General features: G+C 46.6%; 1 protein-coding gene across 1 annotated transcript in view; it reads left to right on the forward strand.

Moving 5' to 3' along the window:
- Positions 1-25,672, forward strand: part of LOC119972012 (protein LSM14 homolog A-like) — a gene marked incomplete at its 5' end in the record, with an annotated part of 70,072 nt that overhangs the window by 2,910 nt on the left and 41,490 nt on the right. The window contains one exon of the mRNA XM_038808435.1: positions 16,902-17,034. Coding sequence (XP_038664363.1) covers positions 16,902-17,034 — 133 coding nt within the window. The remainder of the gene's footprint in view (positions 1-16,901; positions 17,035-25,672) is intronic.

Here is a 25,672-nt window from a genome sequence, read left to right on the forward strand (position 1 = left end):
TCCCATCACACTCTACCCCCTCGTCTCAACCCATCAACATAACAGATTCCTTTCTCCCTCATGTGATTACTTAGTTTCCCATTAAATACCATATACCTCAACCATGCTAATGGCAACACAGAAGTTCCACTTTCTGGAGAAAGAGATTTTTCTCTAGTTCCTTCACTCATTTATTAGTGACTTACATTCATGATCCCTAGATTCGGATTCACTCACGGGGTAGATATGTCAATGCTTAAATATCTATTTATGTCACCACTTTGCCTTTTTTCCAGAGAAGCATTGTGCTTCAGACTTCTTCACTGTACCTCCTGGTGTTCAGTTATTAAGTGGTCAAGGTTTATGTGGTGGATGCCCTTGACTGGGGTTGTGGGAGGTGTACTAACAGAGAAACTGAAAAGGAGGCCAGTTGGCCCATCTTCATTATAGTAACATAGAAATCCAATAGGAAATTCAGAAGAAACCTCAACCCGAGAGTGGTAAGGCTGTGGAACTCACTAAACCGGCAGTGGTTGATGTGGACAGCATAGGTGCATTTAAGTGGGAATGAGACACGTTTATGAGGGAGAACGTGTCTCATAACGTTAGATTTAGCTGAGGAGTGTTTGGGGGGAGGGGGGCTCAAATGCACCATAAACACCAACACGGAGCACGGATTGGTTGGGCTGAAGAGCCTGTTTCTGAGCTGTATAGCCTATGTGTTGGTTGAAAGAACTCGCCAGCCCAATCCCACTTTCAAGCTCTTGGTCCATATCTCTGTGTCGGTTATTGCCTTTCCAAGTATTACTTTTACCTCTACCTGTGAAGATTATGGCCCATACTTCCTGCCGCTCGGCATCTGATTTGGGGAGTTACCAGGTTAAGGATTTTGGCCACAGTTGTCCAGTTAACTTCGACGGACAATTGCACTGCACTGGCAACCATCCGACAGCAATTTTATCGCTAACGTCGGATGGTTCTGCCAATGTAATGCTAACAGTTATTCTAAAAGAATGAGAAGAAATCAAAGCATGTCTAAGTTTGGCATAACTATTTTAAACACCCAGACCGAGCACCACCCAGGAAAACCCTCCCACTCTGGAGCTCCAACCCTCCGACTAATTACTTGTTACACACTTTTCAGAGAGAATGTTTTTGTTCCAGTTACTCTGGTTTGAGATGTATTGTTTGCTGAGAAATAGTGATTGGATTTCAATGAAACTTGGTTTACAGGGTATGACCCAGGTATGAACTGACTTAGTTCTTGATTCTGGAATGTTTTTTTTGAAGGATCGGTTAACGTTAGTTTTCGGATGAATTGCCTCTTATGTCTTTATTAGAATGCTATTGGCTGTTTGATTTTGAATGTTACAGATTGTCTCAGCTGCTGTGATGGAATTGTTCACAGCTGTCAGACTGTGCAGAGATTTCAGAGCAGCTTGTTGAATGTGGATTGACCTGAAGCCACCCATGAGATGGAGGCTTTTAATAAAAAGATTTGTATTTTCAGATTAATGGGTAGCAGAGCATCAACCAGGCAGCAAAGTGTCTCAAGACACTCAAGAAGAGCGACATAATTGTAGTCATGTTGAGTTAGCACAGCATGGCAGAGGTATGCGCCCTACTGAGTTCCCTCTTCACTTATTTTAAATCAATGACGTTTTTGGCCTCTGCCATCCTTTTCCAGTTCTAGGCATCCACCACCCTATGACTGTAAAGGTTTCTCCTGAACCGTCCTCTAATCCGCCTCCATATTAGTTAAATGTGCTACCTCGTTATTGATGAGCTTCTGACTGTCAGGCAAGGAGACCAACACTCAAATCTATACTCCATTTTGGATTTCCTCACAAAGTGAAACCTGACCAATTTTTCTTTTTTATAAATTTATAGTACCCAATTCATTTTTCCAATTAAGGGGCAATTTAGCGTGGCCAATCCACCTGCCCTGCACAGCTTTGGATTGTGGAGGTGAAACCCACACAGACATGAGGAGAATGTGAAAACTCCACACGGACAGTGACCCCAGGGCCGGGATTCAAACCCGGGTCCTCAGCGCCGTAGGCAGCAATGTACCACCATGTTGCCCGAAACATGACCAATTTATAGGTCCTAAACATTCTAATCCACCACCAGTGTATACTCTTTTGAGTACAATAGTTAAACAAATGAACTAACAAACCATCTGTGGGCAGCATGGTAGCACATTGGTTAGCACAGTTGCTTCACAGCTCCAGGGTCCCAGGTTCGATTCCCAGCTTGGGTCACTGTTTGTGCGGAGTCTGCACGTTCTTGCCGTGTCTGTGTGGGTTTCCTCCGGATGCTCCGGTTTCCTGCCACAGTCCAAAGATGTTCAGGTTAGGTGGATTGGCTATGCTAAATTGGCCTTAGCGTCCAAAAAAGGTTAGGTGGGGCTGCGGAGATAGGGTGGAGGTGTGGGGATAGGGTGGAGGTGTGGGGATAGGGTGGAGGTGTGGGGATAGGGTGGAGGTGTGGGGAGAGGGTGGAGGTGTGGGGAGAGGGTGGAGGTGTGGGGAGAGGGTGGAGGTGTGGGGAGAGGGTGGAGGTGTGGGGAGAGGGTGGAGGTGTGGGGAGAGGGTGGAGGTGTGGGGAGAGGGTGGAGGTGTGGGGAGAGGGTGGAGGTGTGGGGAGAGGGAGGAGGTGTGGGCTAGGGTAGGGTGCTCTTTCCAAGGGCTGGTGCAGACTCGATGGACCAAATGGCCTCCTGCACTGTAAGTTCTATAATTCTATGATCCCTGACAGGGGCACGGTAACAAAACAGACCCTTTTGAGCAGTAACATTTTGTGGGGAGACGAGCGCTCTGAGGTCTGCAGTGGCTACTGGTCAAGGATGGCCTTGATTGTTCCAGAGGATCCCCCAAGCTACCTCTTGAAAAACGTCCAGGCACAAATGTGGCCGTTGTTTAGAAACAGATAGTTGGGTTTAATGACCCTCTCGACCGCCTGCTGCCTGGAGCAAGGCCAGGCCCATGAGTAGGCCAACGAGGAGGTCTTGCAATCTGTCCACCCCTTCCTGCATCTGGTGGTCAAAAATACTGAACATGGGTCTAAAGGGCAAAGAAAACCGAAGTAGCAGCTGCCTAAGAGAATGAAACAGGCTTCAACCTCACGCATCCTCTGTAAATATAAAACACTGGTACCTGAAGGCTGCAGAAATTACAGGTGCCCTGGGAGTCCATAAGCCATTGTGATCTACTGTGTGCTACACCCTCAATGCCAAATCCCTGAGGACTTGGACGTAGAACGCCTCAGACTGGGGTTGCAAGCCACCTCTGGGTGTCGAGACCGTTGATGAGGGTGAGGAAGTGGTGGGTACACAGGAAATTCATCCAAGCAGAGTGGGATGGCACAGAGGAATTTTTGCAAGATGACTAAAATTGTGGGGCTGGGGTTCCTGAGGGCGGTTTCAGGACACAGTCATTGTGAAAATCCATCCTAATGGTTTGGTTGTGCACTGCATACCTGAGCCGCTAGGACACCATGATGGCAGTTGGGGCTGAGTACCAGGGTTTTTTAAATGTGTATATATTTTTGGGGGAATTTTTCATTTTTACAAATAACGCAACAAACCCTCAAAACTGGTACAACACAGCATAAATTCTCCTGTGTACATGGGCGCAGAGAAATACAGAAGAACACCAACACATCGGTTCAGCTTAATCATTAAACTTGGTGCTTCTGTTAATACATGGAAAAATAGTGGACAGATGAGGTAGAGAATGGGGGAGAAGAGGGTAAAGTCATGAAAACATGGCAAAGATGGTGCACACCTTCACGTGTAATGGTTGCTCACAGAGCCAAATAAAATATCGGATAAGATGTTTGCGGCCCATTCGGGCGTGCACTAAAACACACCTCCTCCTACTCCAATTGTACCAAAAGGACACACTGTCTTTTTATCTGGTACGAGTCCTGTCTGTATCTTTGCAGAAGCTAGTTTTCAAAAAATATATGTTTATTACAAATTTTCCAGAATAAACAATCATACAACACAATTTTAAAAATTTTTTTAGAGTACCCAATAATTTTTTTTTCCTGATGTTGTGAGACTTCTTTCTGTGCTCACCCCAGTCCAACGCCGGCATCTCCACATCATGGCGGCCTTCAGGACGCGCGACAACGCAGAATCGCCGAGCAGAAACTTATAGCCAAGTTCCGCGCACATGAGTACGGCCTCAACCGCGACCTTGAATTCATGTCGCATTACATTCACCCCCCCCACCATCTGGCCTGGGCTTGCGAAATCATACCAACTGTCCGGGTTTGAGACAATTCACACCTTAACCTGCTCCATTTGGACCTGTAAAGACTTAATTACCTGCAAAGACTCGCATTCAAAGTATCGTCTTGCATTTTTGAATTTGTCGATATATATGTTTCTGGAACCTACCTCTTCGTTCACCTGAGGAAGGAGTAGTGCTCCGAAAGCTAGTGATTCGAAACAAACCTGTTGGACTTTAGAACATAGAACAGTACAGCACAGAACAGGCCCTTCGGCCCTCAATGTTGTGCCGAGCCATGATCACCCTACTCAAACCCACATATCCCCCCTATACCCGTAACCCCTTAACCTTACTTTTATTAGGACACTACGGGCAATTTAGCATGGCCAATCCACCTAACCCGCACATCTTTGGACTGTGGGAGGAAACCGGAGCACCCGGAGGAAACCCACGCACACAGGGGGAGGACGTGCCGACTCCACACAGACAGTGACCCAGCCGGGAATCGAACCTGGGACCCTGGAGCTGTGAAGCATTTATGCTAACCACCATGCTGCCCCCAAAACCTGGTGGTGTAAGACTTCTTACTGTATTTTTTTTCCAATTAAGGGGCAATTTAGCGTGGCCAATCCACCTACCCTGCCCATCGTTGGGTTGTGGAAGTGAAACACACGCAGACACGGGGAGAATGTGCAAATTCCACACGGGCAGTGACCCAGGGCCGGGATTCGAATCTGGGTCCTTGGCGCTGTAGTCCCAGTGCTAACCACTGCGTCACTATGCTGTCCTAGATAGCACAATTTTTTTTTTTAATAAATTTAGATTACCCAATTATTTTTTCCAATTAAGGGGCAATTTAGCGTGGCCAATCCACCTACTCTGCACATTTTTGGGTTGTGGGGGCGAAACCCACGCAGACACGGGGAGAATGTGCAAACTCCACACGGACAGTGACCCAGAGCCGGGATCGAACCTGGGACCTCAGCGCCGTGAGGCGGTTGTGCTAACCACTAGGCCACCGTGCTGCCCTCTATATAGCACAATTAACCAAAGTTACACAATAAAAGAATGAGACTAACAAGCAAAAGCACATGAACTTTAGCCCAAAAAACTAAACTAAACACCTAACAGCTGACAGTGAGCAAGTAGCTCCTTAAAAAAGATGAATAGCTGCCACCTTGGGTAGAGCCCTTCGACCAACCCTTTAATGGGACCAACCCTTTAAGGGGCAGCACGGTAGCATGGTGGTTAGCATAAATGCTTCACAGCTCCAGGGTCCCAGGTTCGATTCCCGGCTGGGTCACTGTCTGTGTGGAGTCTGCACGCCCTCCCTGTGTGTGCGTGGGTTTCCTCCGGGTGCTCCGGTTTCCTCCCACAGTCCAAAGATGTGCGGGTTAGGTGGATTGGCCATGCTAAATTGCCCGTAGTGTCCTAAAAAGTAAGGTTAAGGGGGGGGGTTGTTGGGTTACGGGTATAGGGTGGATACGTGGGTTTGAGTAGGGTGATCATTGCTCGGCACAACATCGAGGGCCGAAGGGCCTGTTCTGTGCTGTACTGTTCTATGTTCTAATGGTGCACTTAACCTTCTCCAAATGTCTCACTGGGGCTGCAGATGGGAAGTGAAGGCAGATGTCCTTGCCTTTGCCTTGTTGATTGCCCGGAGGCGAGTTCTGCTCGGGTGGAGGTCTTCTACTCTGCCCAGCGTCTCGGTATGATTGGGCGACCTCATGGAATTCTTCTGCCTGGAGGAAGTCAAGTTCACCGTTAGGCGTCGGTTGAAGGGTTTTATAGGGGATGGCAGCCATTGGGTATTGGTCACTGTCAGTTGCTAAGGGGCAGTGTGGGGGGTTTGGAGTTTGTTTCATTTTGTTTGTTTTTGGTTTTCTTCTGTTGGTGGATGGAGTCAGTATGGTTGGTTGGGGTTTTTCTTATGTTGCTTTTTTGTATCATCTGCTGTGGCTAATTTGAGTTTTGTTGTAAAATTTATTGTAAAATTGAAAATACCTAATGAAAATATTTTTTAAACACCTTCCCCAAATGTAAAAAAGACCTGAGGTCACCCAAAAAAGCCGAGACACTGGGCAGAGTAGAAGACCTCCACCCAAGCAGAACTCGTCTCCGGGCCATCAGCGAGTCGAAGGCAAGGACATCCGCCTTCACCCCTGTCTAAAGCACTGGCGAGTCTGGTACCCCAAATATGGCCACCAGCCGACATGGATCCAAATTAACGTTGAGTGTCTCCGACACGGTGGTGAAGGAAGAGGCCCAAAAACGTAGCAACTTGGGATAAGATCAGAACATATTAGTGTGATTAGCCAGCCTCCGAGAGCAGCGCTCAAACTTTTCCTCCACCCCAGAGAAAAATCCACACATCCTCGCTTTCGGCAGATGCATCGCCTTGAATTAGATCAGACTTAGCCAAGCGCATGAAGACGTGGCGTTGACCCTGTGAAGGCCCTCGCTCCATACCTTCCCATCCAGAATGGGACCCAATTCATCCTCCCCTTTACACCCTGCCGAAGACAAAATCTTCTTCAACAGGGAAGAGGACGGTGCCAAACCCCCCCCCCCCCCCCAAATCTGCTCCACCCCCGATGGAGTCAGAGATTTGGGGTTGGACGAATCCAAACTAAGTTTCAGAAAACCATTTTGGTCCCCCACCCAAAATAAACTGATGTGAATCCAAATCTGGGACAGGGGTCAGCAGATTATTAATAACATTCATATTGTCCCAGTTTGGACCATAGGCATTAACCAGAACCACCGGAGTGCCTACCAGAGAGCCACAGACAATAATATTTCTGCCATTGGGGTCGGCCAAGATACTGGTGTCAGAAAACTGAACCCTTTTAATTAATATCGCCGCACCCCGGGCTCTACCATCGAAGCCTAAATGAAAGTCTTGACCCACTTGCTCCTTCAGGAACCCGAAATAATCCCTGACCAGCAAATGAGTCTCTTGCAAAAACACCACATTGGAATTTAAACTCTTGCGGTGAGCTTTTTCACTAGTCCCTTCAACTCCCTGATATTGCAGGTAATCAAACTAATTTGGGTCTTCCACACCCCCTCAATCCAGAGTCAGTCATTTCCACCAAGAGAGATCACCCAACAGATACATAAAATGTACAGCAACAGGCCCATCCAAGATGCCAAACCAAATCACAAGACTAAAGAAAGAAAAATCTGCAGGCAACATCAGCAAACTACCCACACCCCCATCCCTGTCCTCTGACATTACCAAATACGCATACAAATAGAAGCAATAAAAACACTCAACTAAAATTTACTCTAACAAACCTAAACAAGGCAAGAACTCCACATCACAAGACGTATCTCCAAAGCAAAGAAAGGAAAACCCAGGAAAAAGGAAACGACAGGATATCGCCTTCGGTACAAGACCTGGCTTGGCAGTGTACATTCTAATATACAGGAGCCTGGAGGCCCAGGATTCTCACACCACGCCAAGACTCTCTGTACAACAAAGCTCACTCCTCTCCAGCCTGATCAAAGGCACCACTCCGGCCCCTCCACCCGAAAAATTAAACAATTCTCCAGCAGGGAAACTCCATCGTCAAAGAAAAGGAGCCATCATGACTCCCATTAATGGAGTATCTTGGGAAGGGATAAGACCCTTTTCCCCTTGGGCAGGATAAGGGAAACCCTGTAGAATTAAATATAACAAATCAGAGCCTGTATCAGCTACTGTCCCACCCAGATAAAGGAAACCCCAAAGAGAGAGGAACACCAGGTTGGTTAATACACGTCAGACATGGTCAATCAATGTCCACTTTCACAAAAAGGATACCAGGAACTGAACAGCATAATCGCCTAAGAAACTGTATATGCACGTAACATACACATGCACACACACACGCACATGCACACACATTCACACCCAACCAGGGAAGCCAGGCCTGAAGGACAGTGTGGAAGTCCTTTATATAAGGTGACTTGGGTGAGGGTGACCTACTTCTCCATCCAGCCTAACCTCCGACTGAAGAAGGGCTTTAACACGGCTGAATTGAAGCACTCACTCACACTCGGCGGGGTGGGGCAACAAGATACTCCATTCCCAGGGGAACCAAAACTCGAGAAAGAGAGCAGTCCAGGAGCCTTCAAAAGGGGGCATCAGGGGGATGAAGGTGGCCAACGCCATCGCCTAACATGCCCACCATCTGACCCAGATAAACAGTTACTACTGCTCTAACCTCCTGAATCAAACTATACTGAGATCAACAACACACGAGAATAGGGGCTCAAGGATTCATTACTTTTATACATTGAACAAAGCAACTCTAACATGAGGCACCCCAGAGGCATCACTTGCCATCAACAAGATTCAACCCATTTGAAACATGACATTAATATTTCTCATGGGGGTTTTCCTCACCAAAGGCCGTATCAACACCTCCACCCACCACCCTGCTGTAACACCTACTCTTCTTATAAATAAAGCGAAGGGTACAAAAAATATGTACTCCCTCAGTTTAAAAGCAAGGATTAAAGCACATTAAATAAAAAAAGCTACATAAATACTGCACAACCCTCATGCCATACAACCAATGCAGCTGGATTTTCGCAGAATAACAGCTGACAAATGCCCATGTGCTCGGAACCGTGTCAGGATGAAAGGCAATAAACACAAAATCAGGGATATAATCAGAAGGGAACAAAGTTCAGGATTAATGATGAATGGCATCTACGGACCATATACAGAGATTGGAAAGGCCAAAACCACGACAGCATCTTTGAGCAACATCCAGGATCCATCCAGAGTTTCACCAAAGCCCCTACACTTCTGCTATGTCATTATCGCGAATCCCTGATGAACAGAAGCCTAGGCCTGGTGGGTGTGAAAGACCGACCCACCGCTTCCGGACGCTTCCAATCCTTCTCAACAAACATCGAGATGAAGACAACATGCGATCAGTCACACTGTGCTCCATCGAACTCTATAAATGTCCAACGTTCAAACTGAGATTGTGAAACTGCGGCAACCAGTTCTCGGGAGATGGGGCGCACACATACCCCTTGTCCTGCTCCATATCCCCGAATCAACCAGGATGTCCGACATACCATGCAGCAAGATTTCCAAAGACTGGAAGTGAGCCCTAACTGAGGAAACTGCCCTCTCGAATGACGGGATTCTCTTGCTCGTTTTAACCATTCTCTTTTGGATATCTCGCAGTTTGTCGTTGTGAACACCAATAATCTATGCCAGGGAGCCGAGACTATTGAAAAATTTCAGTCACAATGGCTGGCATCATCTCGATGCCAATGGCATCGCCAAGCGTAGGCCCACTCACCAGCGAAACCATCACTACCAGCTGGGCCCTACCCTGGCCGGCTCCGATCACTTCAATCAAACAAAGTACTTAACCTGGCTCCCCATCGCCAAATTTCAGCCAAGGTTATCTATGAACGTAGCATAGATTATACATATCAGGGTCAAATAATTGCGCATCAGGATAAAAAAAAGGATGAAAAGATGAGTAGCGCAGAGCTTGCTAAAATGCAGCCGTTCCTGTGGCAGGTGGCTTGCCCCCGCCCCCGAAGGTGCTGTCAAAGGAGCCTTCGTAAGTTCCTGCATCTTCCTCTGGTGCGCCACTGCATGTCGGTAGTGGAGGGTTTAAAAGTTTGTGGAAGGGGAGCAGTCAAGCTTGTTGAGTGTTGTTGGAGCTGCACTCATCTAGTAAAGTGGAGGCTTGTAACTTTGGACAGGTGGACAGGCTTTTGGGAGTCAGGAGGCGAGTTATTGGCCACAGAATTCTTGGCATTTGACTTCTTGTTGTAGCCACAGTATTACATGGCTAGCCCAGTTCAGGTTCTGGTCGGTGGAAACCCCCAAGATATTGATAGTGGAAGATTCTGTGATGGCAATGCCATTGAATGTTAAGAGGCAATGGTTAAATCCTCTCTTGTAGGCGGTTGTCATTGCAGGGCACTTGTGCGGTGTGAATGTAACTTGCCACTCGTCAGCCCGAGCCTGGATATTGTACAGGTCTTGCTGCATTCGGACACGGACTGCTTGATTATCTGAGGAGTCGTAAATAGTGCTGAACAAAGTACAATCATGAGTGAACGTTTCCACCTCTGACCTTGTAATGAAAGGAAAGTAATTGAAGCAGTTGAAGATGGCTGTCCCGATGAAAGTCTGCAGTGATGTCCTGGAGTTGAGTTGACCGATCTTGAAAAACCACAACAAATTTCTTAAGAGTTGCACGGGCTCAAATCTGTTAATACTGTTACTGAAGCTACCAATGTTGCCGATCCCGCTTAGTTCTCCAAGCATTTTCTGAGTTTTCCAAGCATTTTCTGACTTTTACCATCATCCTTTCTGCTGGGTATGACTCCAACCAACAGAGAGTCTCTCTCTCTCTCTCTTGCCATCTTCTCCTTCTTCTTCTTTTCCTCATCCTCTTCTTCTCCTCCTCATCATCCTCTTCTTCTCCTCATCCTCTTCTTCTTCTCATCCTCCTCTTCTTCTCCTCATTTTCTTCCTCTTCTTCTCATCCTCTCCTTCTCCTCATCCCCTTCTCCAACTCATCCTCCTCTTCTCCTTCTCATTCTCTTCTCATTCTCTTCTTCTCCTCATCCTCTTTTCATCTTCTCCTCCTTCTCCTTCCTGTTCGTCTCCTCTTCCTCTTCTACTTCTCATCCCTATCCTGCTCTTCCTCTTCTCTCTTCATCCTCTTCTTCTCCTCATCCTCTTCTACTTCTCCTCGTCCTCTTCTTCTTCTTCTCCTCATCCTCTTCTACTTCTTCTCATCCCTTGCTCCTCATCCCTTTCTCCTCATCCCTTTCTCCTCATCCCTTTCTTCTCCTCATCCTCTTCTTCTCCTCATTCTCTTCTCCTCATTCTCTTCTCATTCTCTTCTTCTCCTCATCCTCTTCTTCTCCTTCTCCTCCACCTTCTCCTTCCTCTTCTTCTCATCCTCTTCTTCTTCTCCTCATCCTCTCCTCATCCTCTCCTCATCCTCTCCTTATCCTCTCCTTCTCCTCATCCTCTCCTTCTCCTCATCCTCTCCTTCTCCTCATCCTCTTCTTCTCCTCACCCTCTTCTTCTCCTCACCCTCTTCTTCTCCTTCTCATCCTCTCCTCATCCTCCCCTCCCCATCCTCTCCTTCTCCTCATCCTCTCCTCCTCGTCCTCTCCTCCCCATCATCTCCTTTTCCTCGTCCTCATCCTCTTCTTCTTCTCCTCATCCTCCTCCTCATCCTCCTTCTTCTTCTCCTCATCCTCTCCTCCTCATCCTCTCCTCCTCATCCTCTCCTCCTCATCCTCTCCTCCTCATCCTCTCCTTCTCATCCTCTCCTCCTTATCCTCTCTTTCTCCTCATCCTCTTCTTCTCCTCACCCTCTTCTCCTTTTCATCCTCATCCTCTCCTCATCTTCTCCTTCTCTCCATCCTCTCCTTCTCCTCATCCTCTCCTCCTCGTCCTCTCCTTCTCCCTATCCTCTCCTTTTCCTCATCCTCATTCTCTTCTTCTCCTTCTTCTCCTTCTCCTCATCTACATCCTCTCCTTCTCATCCTCTCCTTCTCCCCATTCTCTTCTTCTCCCCGTCCTCTTCTCCTCATCCTCCTCCTCTTCTTCCTCCTTCTTCCTCCTTTCTTCTTCTTCCTCCTTCCTCTTCTTCCTCTTGCTTCGGTTCCGTTATGCCATACTGTATCAATTGCTGCCTTGGTGCCTAGGGCTGTTACCCTCACGTCACCTCTGGAGTTCAGCTCTTGTATCAATCTTTGAACCAGGCTGGAATGAGGTTAGGAGCTAAATAAGTGCTCCTGGTGGAACACAAACTGAGCATTTGTAAGCAAGCGCAACTTGATATCGCACGGGTCTTTTTGCTCCTGTTGCCGGAATTCCGTCTGAGCCCGAGCCGTTGCAATATCCTGTGCTTTCAGCTATTTCTTCAGAGTATATTCTGTGCCCTTGCCACCCTCAGTGCTGCCTCCAAATGTGTTCAGCATGGAGAAAGACTGATTCATCAGCTGAAGGTGGATGATATGTGATGATCAACAGGAGGTTTCCTTGTCTGTGTTTGACTTGATGGCATGAGACTTAATGGAGATTGGAGACTAGCTTGAGTACTCTCTAGGGAAAATCCCTTGTGACTGTATGCCTCTGTGCTGCCACTTCTGTGCCTGGCCTGCTAATGGGACAGGACATACTTGGGGATGGTGATAGTGGTGTCTGGTATATGATTTGTAAAGTATAACTCTGGGTGTGATTGTTGACCATTCTATGAGCTCTCCCAATTTTGGCACAAGCCCCCATATGTTAGAAAGAACAACTGTGCAGGATTGACAGAGCTGAGCTTGCTGTTGTCGTTTCCGATGCCTCGATCAATACCTGGTGGCCCATAAATTCCTTGGGCTTTGAAGCAGTTTGATAGAACTGTGTGGTTTGCGAGGTCATTTCAGATGGATTTCAGAGTCTACCACAAAGCTGTGGATCTGGAGTCATGTAGAACAGCCCAGGTAAGGGTGTCAGAAATATCTTCCCGAAAGGACATCAGTGCACCAAGTGGATTCTTCTGTGACAATCAACAGTGGTCACATAGTGATATTCGACTTTCAATTCCAGATATTGGGTTTCTAGATTTATTCATCCATACCTCTATGCCACCATGGATTTTATGCCATTGGGAAATTGGGGAGGACCAGGTGGAACACACAGGGAAGGTTAGAGGGTGGGGGAGATGCCAAAGATGTCATAGAACAAAAGGCAAAGAGAGTGGTAATGGTTGTAGTAAAGAAATACAGCATTGGTCCCGTGTAGGTGTTAATCACAGAATGAAGGTCTGCTTTGTCAGGAAGCAATAGCATAATACAGACTGGCACATGGCAAAAAAATTCAAAAGGACGACAAGAGTTCATGGTGTGAAGTTGTTGAACATAGAACATACAGTGCAGAAGGAGACCATTCGGCCCATTGAGTCTTCAAGCTCTCACTTCCACCCTATCCCCATAACCCAATAACCTCTCCTAACCTTTTTTGGTCACTAAGGGCAATTTATCATGTCCAATCCACCTAACCTGCACGTCTTTGGACTGTGGGAGGAAACCGGAACACCCGGAGGAAACCCACGCAGACATTGGGAGAACGTGCAGACTCCACACAGACTGTGACCCAGCGGGGAATCGGACCTGGGACCCTGGCGTTGTGAAGCCACAGTGCTAACCACTATGCTACCGTGCCGCCCGTAGTGCTGCCTGAACTCCATGTTGAGTTCAGAAGGCTGTAAAGTACCTAATTGGAAGATGAGGTGCTGTTTCTCCAGCTTGTTTTGGACTTCACTGGAACAGTTCAGCAGGCTAAGGGGAGAAACGTGAGCATGGGACCAAGAAGGTGAACTGATATTGTAAGTGATAGGAAGGTTGGGTAATCATACTTGCGGATTGAACAGCAGTATTCCCAGTCTGCCTTCGGTCTCCCCAATGTAGAAGAGACTGTATTGTGAGCAGTGAATGAACTGGACTAAATTGCAATATGTGCAAGTGAACTGCTGCTTCACCTGGAATGTTTAGGCACCTGGACAGTGAAGAGAGAGGCAGTAAAAGGTCATGTGTTATACCTCACGCGACTTGCACGGGAAGGGGATGAGGTGTTGGGGGTGATAGAAGAGTGGATCAAGGTGTCCCATAGGGACCAACCCTTCAGTCAGCATTCTGGGATGGGACGAAGATGTGCTTTACTGGCTGTGTTATACTGGAGCTGGCATAAATGGCAGAGGATGATCCTTTGAATACACAGGCTTGTAGGGTGGAACGAGGATATGAGGGAACCAAATTGTGGTTCTGGGAGGGAGGGCAAAAGTGTGGGAAATGGAGTGGGCACATTTGAGGGCCCTGTCAAGATAATAAGAGCAGGATCATAGAATCCCTACAGTGCAGAAGGAGGCCACCTGGCCCATCGAGTTTCCACTGACCCTCTAACACAGCACTCCACCCAAGCCCACTTCCCCGCCCTCTCTCAGTAACGCCTTAACCTAACCTGAACATCTCTGGATATTAAGGGACAATTGATCATGGCCAATCCACCTAACCTGCACATCTTTGGACTGTGGGGGCGAAACCGGAGCACTGGAGGAAACCCACGCAGACACGAGGAAAATGTACAACCTCCCACACGCAGTCACCTGAGGCTGGAATTGAACCTAAGACCCTGGCACTGTGAGGCAGCAGTGCCAGCATCCTGCCCTCTCCTCCGCCATCCAACATATCCCCCACTCTGGCAGCCCAAGCCCCCTTTTCCACCAGCCGCATGAAACCTGTACTGGTGGCGATGCAGATTCCTGAGCTCTCAAACGATATCTGTTACTCCTGATGGGAGGGAGCTCCAGTGGGAAGCAACATTGTTCCAGACCTTGATAAGTTCCTGGTGGAAGACAGGAAGTTCCAGCAAGGAGACACTGAGATCTCCCAGGTCTGTGAATAAGAGCTGCAGATCAGAATTGATCTGCACATGGCAAGAGAAATATGTCATCAATGCACAGCATCTGGGGGCAGGCTCGATATAGAAGTATTGCTGCAGGATCTGAAGCCAGCGGGCACACCACTGCCTGACTGGCCTCGTTAAGCAGGAGTCTCAGTATCTCAGCAGCAAACCTGTGCATCTTTTTTTTCCTGAAAGAAGTAGATGAGTTTTTTCAGTACCTTCGTGACAAACTCCTGGAGAGGAATCCAAGGGACTGACTGGTACCACAATATTGCGGCCATTAGATTTTTTTTAAATGTATTTTTTAAAAAACCTATTGCAGCCTCAGAATATATGCGTGTGATTCACTGGTCCTCACCCACACTTCTCATACGGGTCTGCCACCCCCTGGAAGAACCCACTCATTCTTGCCCGAGTCATATGCATCATCTTAAACTGAATCAAACTCATCCTCACACTTGAGATTGAAGCCACCCTGCGCATTTCCTCACTCCACACTCCCCATAGCAGCAAATGCTCCAACAGGGTATACTCCAGCAGCTTGGGAAACCCTCTCCATTCCTTCCGCACAAAGTCCCTCGCTTACATATATGTGAACTCGCTTCCCTTCGGCAGCTTTACCCACTCCTGCTGCTCTTCCAGACATGCAAACCTCTTCTCCAGGTACAAATCCCTCGCCCTCGCCAGCCCCACCTCTCTCCACCTCCCATACATGCCGTCTGTCTTCCTCCGGCTTAAACCCATGGTTCCCACATGACTATCATTGCGGACATTGGTATGTGCACATTATGCAATGAGTGTCTCACCTTTATGCATTTGACACTAATTTACAAAATTAATATGACCCCTTTGCTAAGGAAAATAGGTTCATCCTATCTGCTTTATCTCGGCCTCAACTTTACACAGGTCAATTAAGTCTCCTTGCGACCCAAGCCTATCCAGTCTTCCCTCAAAAATACAATTCTCCATTTCTTGGAGCATCCTCAAGTTTCCTCTGGACCCTTTCCAGTGCGATCACATCCTTCCTGTAATGTGGTGATCAGAACTTTGTACAGTATTCTAGCTGAGGCCTAATTACAGTTTTTGTTTTGGTACAGTTCCAGCATGACCTCCCTGCCCTTCTAGTCTAGGCCCCAACCAATAAAGGAGGAAATCCCAGGTGTCACCGTGACTCCTTCTACCTTCAGGGATATGTGAACATGCAACTCAAAGCCCCTCTGTCCCTCTAGATTCCTCAGAGTTGTACCATTTATTATGTGTTCATAGAACTGTAGAATCCTTACAGTGCAGAAGGAGGATATTTGGCCCATCGAATCTGCACTGATCCTTCGAATGAGCATTTTACAGATGCCCATTCACCCCATAACCCCGCTCATTGTTCGTGGCCAATCCACTTAACCTGCACATCTTTGGACTGTGGGAGGAAATCAGAGCACCTGGAAGAAACCCACGCAGACACAGGGAGAATGTGCAAACTCCCACACACCCTGTCACCCAAGGCTGGAATTGGCACTGAGAGGCAGCAGTGCTAACCACTGTGCCACCCTGTTGCCTTGTTTGCCCTCCCAAATGCATTCCCTGGCACTACTTCAGATTAAATTGCACTTTCTTTTTTTCTGCCCACCTAACCAATCCATTGATATCTTCCTGCAATCTACAGCTTTCTTCCTCGCTGTCTATCACGCAACCAATTTTTGTCGTGCTTGAAAACATCTTGATCATGCCCCCTGTATCTTAAGTCTAAATCATTGATATATACCTCGATCAGCACAGGACTTCATATTGAACCTTGGAGATCCCCACCGGAAACTACTTTCCAGGTCCATAAACACCTGTTGTGTCCCGTCACTGAACCAGTTTTGGACCCATTTTGCCTCCCATGAGCTTTTGACTTTCGGACCAGTTTGCCATGTGGGATCTTGTCTGAAACCATGCTAAAATCCATGTAGACTGCATTAAATGCAGTACCCTCATCAATCCTCCTTGTTATCCCCTCCAAAGATTCAGTTATTCAGACACGATTGCCTCTGAATAACTTCATGCTAAATGTCCTTGATCTTTTAAGATTACAATTCATACCATTCATCAGAACTTTATCCAATAATTTTCCCACCAAGGTAACTACTTGGCCGTGAAATTATTGAATATCAAGGAGGAGAGTGGAGCTTGTAAGCTGCAGGTTGATTCCTTGGGACTCTATGGCTGGATCATCACCATTTTTTTCTTCTTTCCCTCCACAGTCTTCACTTGGCTCGTCCTCGAGCTCTTCTTTCCAATCCGTGAGTTCCTATCCACCATTCAGCAGAATGCCAGCATACAGCCAGTTTGGGCCAAGCCCGCTAGTGACGCAACAGTACAATGCCGTGGGTGTCGGTAAGTTTTTGATTATTTTTGTATGAAGTTAGTAAATGGAAAAATCCTCCAAATTAGAAATGATTCCACCCAGTGCTGCTGCTGCTCCTTTCAATGTGGCATAGAGGAAATGCTGCCTCGTTAAAGCCATCGTTCTTGAGTGCGTTATTAAACCAGAGACCATGTATTTCTGCTGAAGTGGATCTAAAGGATCCCAAACACTGTTTGAAGAGCAGTGCTGTTCTCCTGATGTTATCTCTTTGTTGTGACTGATGCGAGAGTAGATCCCAGGTTATGTCTGGTGGAATGTTGCTTTGGCTTTACCTATCCTGCTCCAATGAAGGGATGGTTGCAGTCTTGCAGATCTTTACTATTCTTGAAGTTGTGGAGCAAGTTGAGATGGGATATATTGGTAGTTGTTGATGGTGAGGTTTGGTTGAGTAAGATTAATTTTCTGTTAGATTATTTGGTTAGGTTATTTTGGGTAGCACAGTTACCCAATTAGCATTGCTGCCTCACAGTTCCAGAGACCCGGGTTCAATTCCGATCTGTCTGCCTGGAGTTTGCACGTTCGTCCCATGGCTGTGTGGGTTTCCTCCGGGTGCTCTGGTTTCCTCTCTCAATCCAAAGATGTGAAGGTTAAGTGGATTGGCAATGCGAAATTGCTCCTGATGAGGTTACGGGAAGAGGGTGGGGCATTGGGTCTCGTTAGGGTGCTTGTTCAACTGACCCGATGGGCTGAATGGCCTACAGCTGCACTGCAGAGATTCTATTGAAATCCAAACTTATTGGAACCCAAACATGTTCAAGTAGAGTAGAACATAGAACAGTACAGCACAGAACAGGCTCTTCGGCCCTCGGATGTTATGCCGAGCATTGTCCAAAACCAAGATCAAGCTATCCCACTCCCTGTCATTCTGGCGTGCTCCATGTGCCTATCCAATAACCGCTTGAAAGTTCCTAAAGTGTCCGACTCCACTATCACAGCAGGAAGTCTATTCGACACCCTAACCACTCTCTGAGTAAAGAACCTACCTCGGACATCCCTCCTATATCTCCCACCCTGAACCATATAGTTATGCCCCCTTGTAACAGCTACATCCACCCGAGAAAATAGTCTCGGAACGTCCACTCTATCTATCCCCCTCATCATCTTATAAACCTTTATTAAGTCGCCTCTCATCCTCCTTCGCTCCAATGAGAAAAGCCCTAGCTCCCTCAACCTTTCCTCATAAGACCTACCCTCCAATCCAGGCAGCATTCTGGTAAATCTTCTTTGCATCCTTTCCAATGCTTCCACATCCTTCCTAGAATGAGGTGACCAGAACTGCGCACAATACTCCAAATGTGGTCTCACCAGGGTCCTGTACAGTTGCAGCATAACCCCGCGGCTCTTACACTCAAGCCCCCTGTTAATAAATGCTAACACACTGGAGGCCTTATTCACAGCTCTATCCACTTGAGTGGCAACCTTCAGAGATCGGTGGACATGAACCCCAAGATTGCTCTGTTCCTCCACATTCCTCAGAACCCTGCCGTTGACCCTGAAATCTGCATTCAAATTTGTCATACCAAAATGAATCACCTCACACTTATCAGGGTTAAACTCTTATCAGCCATTTTTCGGCCCAGCTCTGCATCCTATCAATGTCTCTTTGCAGCCTACAACAGCCGTCCACTTCATCCACTACTCCACCAATCTTGGTGTCATCAGTAAATTTACTGACCCAGCCTTCAGTCCCCTCCTCCAAGTCATTTATAAAAATAAGAAATAGCAGAGGACCCAGCACTGATCCCTGTGGTACACCACTGGCAACTGGTTTCCAGTCTGAAAATTTTCCATCCACCACTACCCTCTGTCTTCTATGTGATAGCCAGTTACTTATCCAATTGGCCAAATTTCCCTCTATCTCACACCTCCTTACTTTCTTCATGAGCCAACCATGGGGAACCTTATCAAATGCCTTACTGAAATCCATGTATACAACATCAACTGCTCTACCTTCATCTATACACTTAGTTACCTCCTGAAAGAATTGAATCAAATTTGTGAGGCAAGACTTAACCTTCACGAATCCGTGTTGACTATCCCGGATTAAGTTGCATCTTTCCAAATGGTCATTAATCCTATCCCTCAGGACCCTTTCCATGAACTTAGCGACCACCAAAGTAAGACTAACCGGCCTATAATTACTCGGGTCATTCCTATTCCCTTTCTTGAACAGAGGAACAACATTTGCCACTCTCCAGTCCTCTGGCACTATCTCCGTGGACAGTGAGGACCCAAAGATCAAAGCCAAATGCTCTGCAATCTTATCCCTTGACTCCCAAAGAATCCTTGGATATATCCCACCTGGGCCCAGGAGACTTGCCGACCCTCAGGTTTTTCAAAATTGCTAATACAGCTTCCCTCAGAACATCTACCTCCTCCAGCCTACCCGCCTGTATCACACTCTCATCCTCAAAAACATAGCCCTTCCCCTTGGTGAACACTGAAAAAATCCTTACATAAGCTTCCATTTTCCTCTTGACAAGACATTCAACCTCTTTTGTAAACCATGGTTCCCTCACCCGACCACTTCCTCCCTGCCTGACGGGCATACCTATCAAGGACACGTAGTATTTGTTCCTTGAACAAGCTCCACTTTTCATTTGTGCCTTTCCCTGACAGTTTCTGTTCCCATCTTATGCTCCCTAATTCTTGCCTAATCGCATCATAACTACCCCTCCCCAAGTAGATTAGTATGTTGATGTGTGTATTCATTTTAAGTATACTTTCATGGGTTGTGGGCAAACTCAGCATTTGTTGCCCATCGCTAAATACCCTAGAACTGAGTGGCTTGCACAGCCATTTCAGAGGACATTTTTTGTCAACCGTGTTGTTCCCAGTGCTGACTGGGCCTCTTGATTAATTGATTTTCAACCAAAACAAAGCAACTTGATTCAAGACCAGATATCTAACTGGAAGAACTAATGTATTTTTTACATCATAGTGCCACTTCTGTACTGCATATAAAATAGGCGCATCCAGTATGAACTTACTACTTTCAGGAATTTCAGGGAAGAGCTCCAGGTTTCAATGTTTTTGGGTGCACCATTTTTAAAAAAACAACTGTTAAAATATTCTCCTTGTCCCTCGCGAACGGTCTCGGGTCACCAGCCTTTTTGTTGGAGACTTTGGTCGAAGAATGATCCAAGTTTGCTGGAGTGCGTTGACTGAGATCATACTGTTCATCTGACTGCTACAGCAGTTGTAATCCGAGACTGCCACACCACATGCTCAGCAGCTTCCTCAAGTGTCTTCCAGCATTTTTCTTACTGAAGATAATCCTGAGCCTTGAGTGGAATTTGAGGTTGGGTGAATGGATGTCAGGTGAAAAACCAACTAGGTTTGACTGTGATGACTCTGCTTGAATCTGCTTACTTCCAACAGTCCAGCTCGCATTTAAACCTAAGTACAGGTTGAGTATCCCTTATCCGAAATTCTGAAAACCAAAAAAATTCCAGAATCTGCACTTTTTTGGAGCATCAACGTGGCAATCCCACAAGGCTCCCAGGCGATGCACAGTTGCCAACGCACAGCACACCTGAAGTTCCCAACGCGCTGTACATTCTGAAAACGGCAAAATTCCAAAATCCGACACACATTCAGCCCCAAGCATTTGGGATAAGGGAATTTTCAATCTGTATCAAGTATTGAAACAAAGAACCAAGTGTTCTCCTGTGCCGCAGCCTCACTTGCTGGTACTTCTCCAATGATACTTTGTCAAAGTTCTTCGTATGGGCCTTGAGTTTCAAAGGCAGGTCGTGGCCATAGAGTCATTATGACGCAGAAAGGGGCCATTCGACCCATTGAGCCCATACCGGCCCTTTGTAGAAAAGTCCAGTCATTCCCATTCCCATCCCCCACTCTATTCCCATAGCAATGCAAGCTTATTTCCCTAAAGTGCCCATCTAATTTCCAGCAGATCCCAGATCATGACGACAAGCTGCAGGAAAAGAAAAACCGTTCTTCCACATATATTCTCCTGCATCTTTTGCCCAAGACCTTTAAAATCTGTGTCCCCTAATGCTCGTTTCATCAGCGAATGGGAACAGTTTTCCTTTGTCTGCCATATCTGAACCTGCCTTAATCTGGTACACCTCTATCAAATCTCTCCTCAATCTCCTTTGCCCCAAGGAGAACAACCCCAGCTTCTCCAACCTAACATCCGTCATCCCTGGAACCAATCTGAGAAATCTCCTCTGCACTCTCTCAACGATCCTCACACCCTTCCAAAAGTGTGGTGACCAGAACCAGACAAAACTCTAAATGCGGCCTAACCACAGTTTTATAAAGCTTCAGCATAACTTCCCTGTTTTTGTGCTCAATGTCTCTATTCATGAAGCCCAAGATCCCATTTGCATTGATAATCACTCTCAGTACATGCTGGATTAAAAACAAATTACTGCGGATGCTGGAATCTGAAACGAAAGAGAAAATCTCAGCAGGTCTGGCAGCATCTGTAGGGAGAGAAAAGAGTCCGATGACTCTTTGTCAAAGCTAACAGACAGACAAAGTGGGAAATATTTATACTGTGGAGTGAGAATGAAAGATGAGTCATAGCGGGGCAGTACGGTGGCCTAGTGGTTAGCACAACTGCCTCACGGCTCTGAGGTCCCAGGTTCGATCCCGGCTCTGGGTCACTGTCCGTGTGGAGTTTGCACATTCTCCCCGTGTCTGCGTGGGTTTCGCCCCCACAACCCAAAAATGTGCAGAGTAGGTGGATTGGCCACGCTAAATTGCCCCTTAATTGGAAAAAATAATTGGGTAATCTAAATTTTTTTAAAAGGTGAGTCATAGCCACAGAAACCCAGGGAAATGGGGTGCTACTGGCCACAGAAAGCAAGGGGAAAGAGTGCTAATGGCACTCAGAGAACAAAAGATGTGAAAGGCCAAACAGCAGAGAAACTGCCATCAGAGGATGAACAGTAGATGTGGGAGAGGGGGAAGCAAAGTGGAGAAAGGTTAAGAAAAGGTGGATAAGATTGTGCGGCGGGGTTAAATATGTATTAAGAAAGAAAGAAATGGTAAAAGACAGTTAAAATGAAATGGGATGAAAACAAATGGGTCGAGACGGGGTAAAGCTGATCATCTGAAGTTGTTGAATTCGATGTTGAGACCGGAAGGCTGTAGCGTGCCTAACCGGAAGATGGGATGTTGTTCCTCCAGTTTGCGTTGAGCTTCACTTGAACATTGCAGCAGGCCAAGAACAGACATGTGGGCATGGGAGCAGGGTCTTTTGTTAAAATGGCAAGAAACGGGAAGGTCAGGGTCCTGAATGCGCACAGACCGAAGATGCTCGGCAAAGCGATCACCCAGTTTGCTTTTGGTCTCTCCGATATAGAGGAGACCACATTGGGAGCAGCGAATGATGCAGACCAAATTGGAAGAGATGGAATTGAAACGCTGCTTAACCTGGAATGAGTGTTTTGGGGCCTGGGATGTTACGCATGCAAGAGGTAAAGGGGCAGATGTTACACCTCCTGCGATTGTACGCAAAAGGTACCATGGGTGATTGGAGAGGTACTGGGTATGCTGGAGGAGTGGCCTAGATTGTCTCAGAGGGAACGGTCTCTGCGGAATGCTGACAGAGGGAGTGAAGGGAAGATGTGTTTGGTGGTGGTATCACGCTGGAATTGGCGAAAATAGCGGAGGATTATGCTTTGCATACGGAGGCTGGTGGGATGAAAAGTGAGAACGAGGGGGACTCTATCCTTGTTCTGGGAGGGAGTGGAGGGGGTGAGGGTAGTGGCATGGGACATGGACAGCACACTGTTGAGGGCCCTGTCAACAACTGTAGGTAGGAAATCAGTACATACTGTCAGCTTTAAAGATCTATGCATATGCACCCCTGTTCCTGCACACTCTTGGAATTGTGATATTGCGTCTATATAGCATTGATGGACAACCTGGGCCAGTGAGTGGGCTGCACAAGTGGCTCTCCTTCATCTCCATGGGCTGCAAGATTGAAATCGGGCTTGTTGACTAACCGTGACCCCATGAATAAGATTAAGTGCATTTAATACATGCCGAATATTTCATAACTCGTTGTAGAAAATGCTTAATCATTGATATATTAATAGAACTATCATCTTCAAATGGTGAAAACAAAATAAATATTCATACTTTGGATGCAGAGGGAGTGCACGACTGTGTCAGTCAATGTTGTGAGCAATCAGCACACACCTCACTTTTCTTGCCCTTGCTTTGTGTGCAAATCACTTCAGTCATAATGGGAGGTTTAAAAAGTGCACAGATGGAAATCAGCAGAATGTGGTCACCCTGAGCATGACCGACAATCAACAAAATAGATCTTTATTTAAATATAAATTGAGTATCCAATTTTTTTTCCAATTCAGGGGCAACTTATCGTGGCCAATTCACCTAGCCTGCACATCTTTTGGGTTGTGGGGTGAGACCAACGCAGACACTGTGAGAATGTGCAAACTCCACACGGACAGAGACCCGGGACCAGGATCGAACCCGGGTCCTCAGCGCCATGAGGCAGCAGTACTAACCACTGTGCCACCATGCTGCTCCCAAAATAGATTTATTTTGAAGATCAGCAGCGATATTGAGAAAGAATGGCAGAGTTGATTGCATCTGTTCTCGAATGACTCCAGATTTCCACCTTTTCTGCAAGAATCCATCCACTCCTAAATCTCAGCTTTAAACCAAGCTCCATGCCGATCAATTCTGAAATGCTGACATGTATTGAATCTAACAATTCTGTTTCCATTCCTCTTCCCCCTTCACTGCTCCACTAATGTGGAGACTCTCAAGAAGTTCACCCAAATGACCATTGTTTGTATTAAAACTATGGTAGTCAATGGTACCCGGTTATTGGATCTTTCAGGGCATCGCAGCCAAACCCAGTCTATTTGTTCATCCATTAGGAGGCTTCAATCTACCTTGTCAACACCATAGAAAGAAGTGGCTCAGCAGTTTCTTCCTCACCTTCCAAAGCCACCATATTGTTGCTCTGGCTGAAATCAACTAACTTTGGGATTGAAGTCTTGATGATTTGATCTGTGGCTTGCTCCCTCATTTGTTTTTCAATTTAAAAAAAATCCCATCTGTAAAGCTACAAAGCAAATGCGCAGAGTGGACTGGGCAAACCCTTAATCTATCTCATTGCTTGTTCCAAAAACCAATTTGAATTGAAGCCAGTTCACAGTTTCCACAAGAGAGACATACAAGATCCAAGCTGACAAGTAAAGGCAATGCACCTCATCTTGGGCTTGATCTGATACTTGACCCGAGCCAAAAGACCGAGAAAAGATTGTTGCCTCAATTTGTGTGGGCAGCACAGTGGTTAGCACTGCTGCCTCACAGCACCAGGAACCCGGGTTCAACTCTGACCTCTGGTGACTGTGTGGAGTTTGCATTTTCTTTTAAAATTTAGAGTACCCAATTCATTTTTTCCAATTAAGGGGCAATTTAGCGTGTCCAATCCACCTACCCTGCACATCTTTGGATTGTGGGGACAAAACCCACGCAAACACGGGGAGAATGTGCAAACTTCACACGGACAGTGACCCAGTGCCGGGATCGAACCTGGGACCTCGGCGCCGCGAGTTTGCACTTTCTCTCCGTATCTGCGTGGGTTTCCTCTGGGTGATCCGGTTTCCTCCCAGAGTCCAAAGATGTGCAGGTTAGGTGGATTGGCCACATACTAAATTGCCCCATAATGTCCAAAGGGTTAGGTTGGATTACTATGTTTCGGGTATAGGGTGGAAGTGTGGGCTTAAGTAGGGTTCTCTTTCTGAGGACCGGTGCAGACTTGATGGGCTGAATGGCCTCCTACTGCACTGTTTAGCTTTAGCTAATCGACAGGTATTAACCATAGCAATCTTCCACCATCTTTGACCAGCGATTTCCATATGAACAAGGTGATTTGACACGCCTTAATACCTTTGTTGCATGAGGGATGGAGCTGTGTTTGACCTCCAGTTCCTGTCTAATTATATTTGAAGATTAACTCTGCAAAAAGTTGACATTTTCTCTTTGGAAATGACCAATAGAATGGATTCTATTCTGAGCAGGGACAAATGATTTGGATGTGTTTCCGATTGTGCAGCTTTCTCCAAGGTCATCTCTCAAGAAGGGTGATCTGAAAAGCCTCAAGTAATTCTTACAGTAAACAGCAGTTACTTTATGGTCCACCTCTTCTGAAGTGGAGTGTTCCTCCTGAATTTCTGTTTTATTTGGGGAGCTATTATTGAAGAAATTGGAACACCCTAACTTGGAAAAGCTTTTACAAATAAACCAGCCTCAGCATGTCATGCATTGTCACAGCTGACCCCTGGTGTTTGTGAAGTTTGTTACATGTAGATTTTTTTTTTTTGTTTTTTTTTTTTAAATTTAGATTACCCAATTATTTTTTTCTATTAAGGGACAATTTAGAGTGGCCAATCCACCTACCCTGCACATTTTTGGGTTGTGGGGGCGAAACCCACGCAGACACGGGGAGAATGTGCAAACTCCACACGGACAGTGACCCAGAGCCGGGATCGAACCTTGGACCTCAGCGCCGTGAGGCGGATGTGCTAACCACTAGGCCACCGTGCTGCCCCGTTACATGTAGATTTGATGTCAATGTATATAATAGATTTT

Source organism: Scyliorhinus canicula, chromosome 9 (genome assembly GCF_902713615.1).
Source record: "Scyliorhinus canicula chromosome 9, sScyCan1.1, whole genome shotgun sequence".
NCBI lineage: Eukaryota > Metazoa > Chordata > Chondrichthyes > Carcharhiniformes > Scyliorhinidae > Scyliorhinus > Scyliorhinus canicula.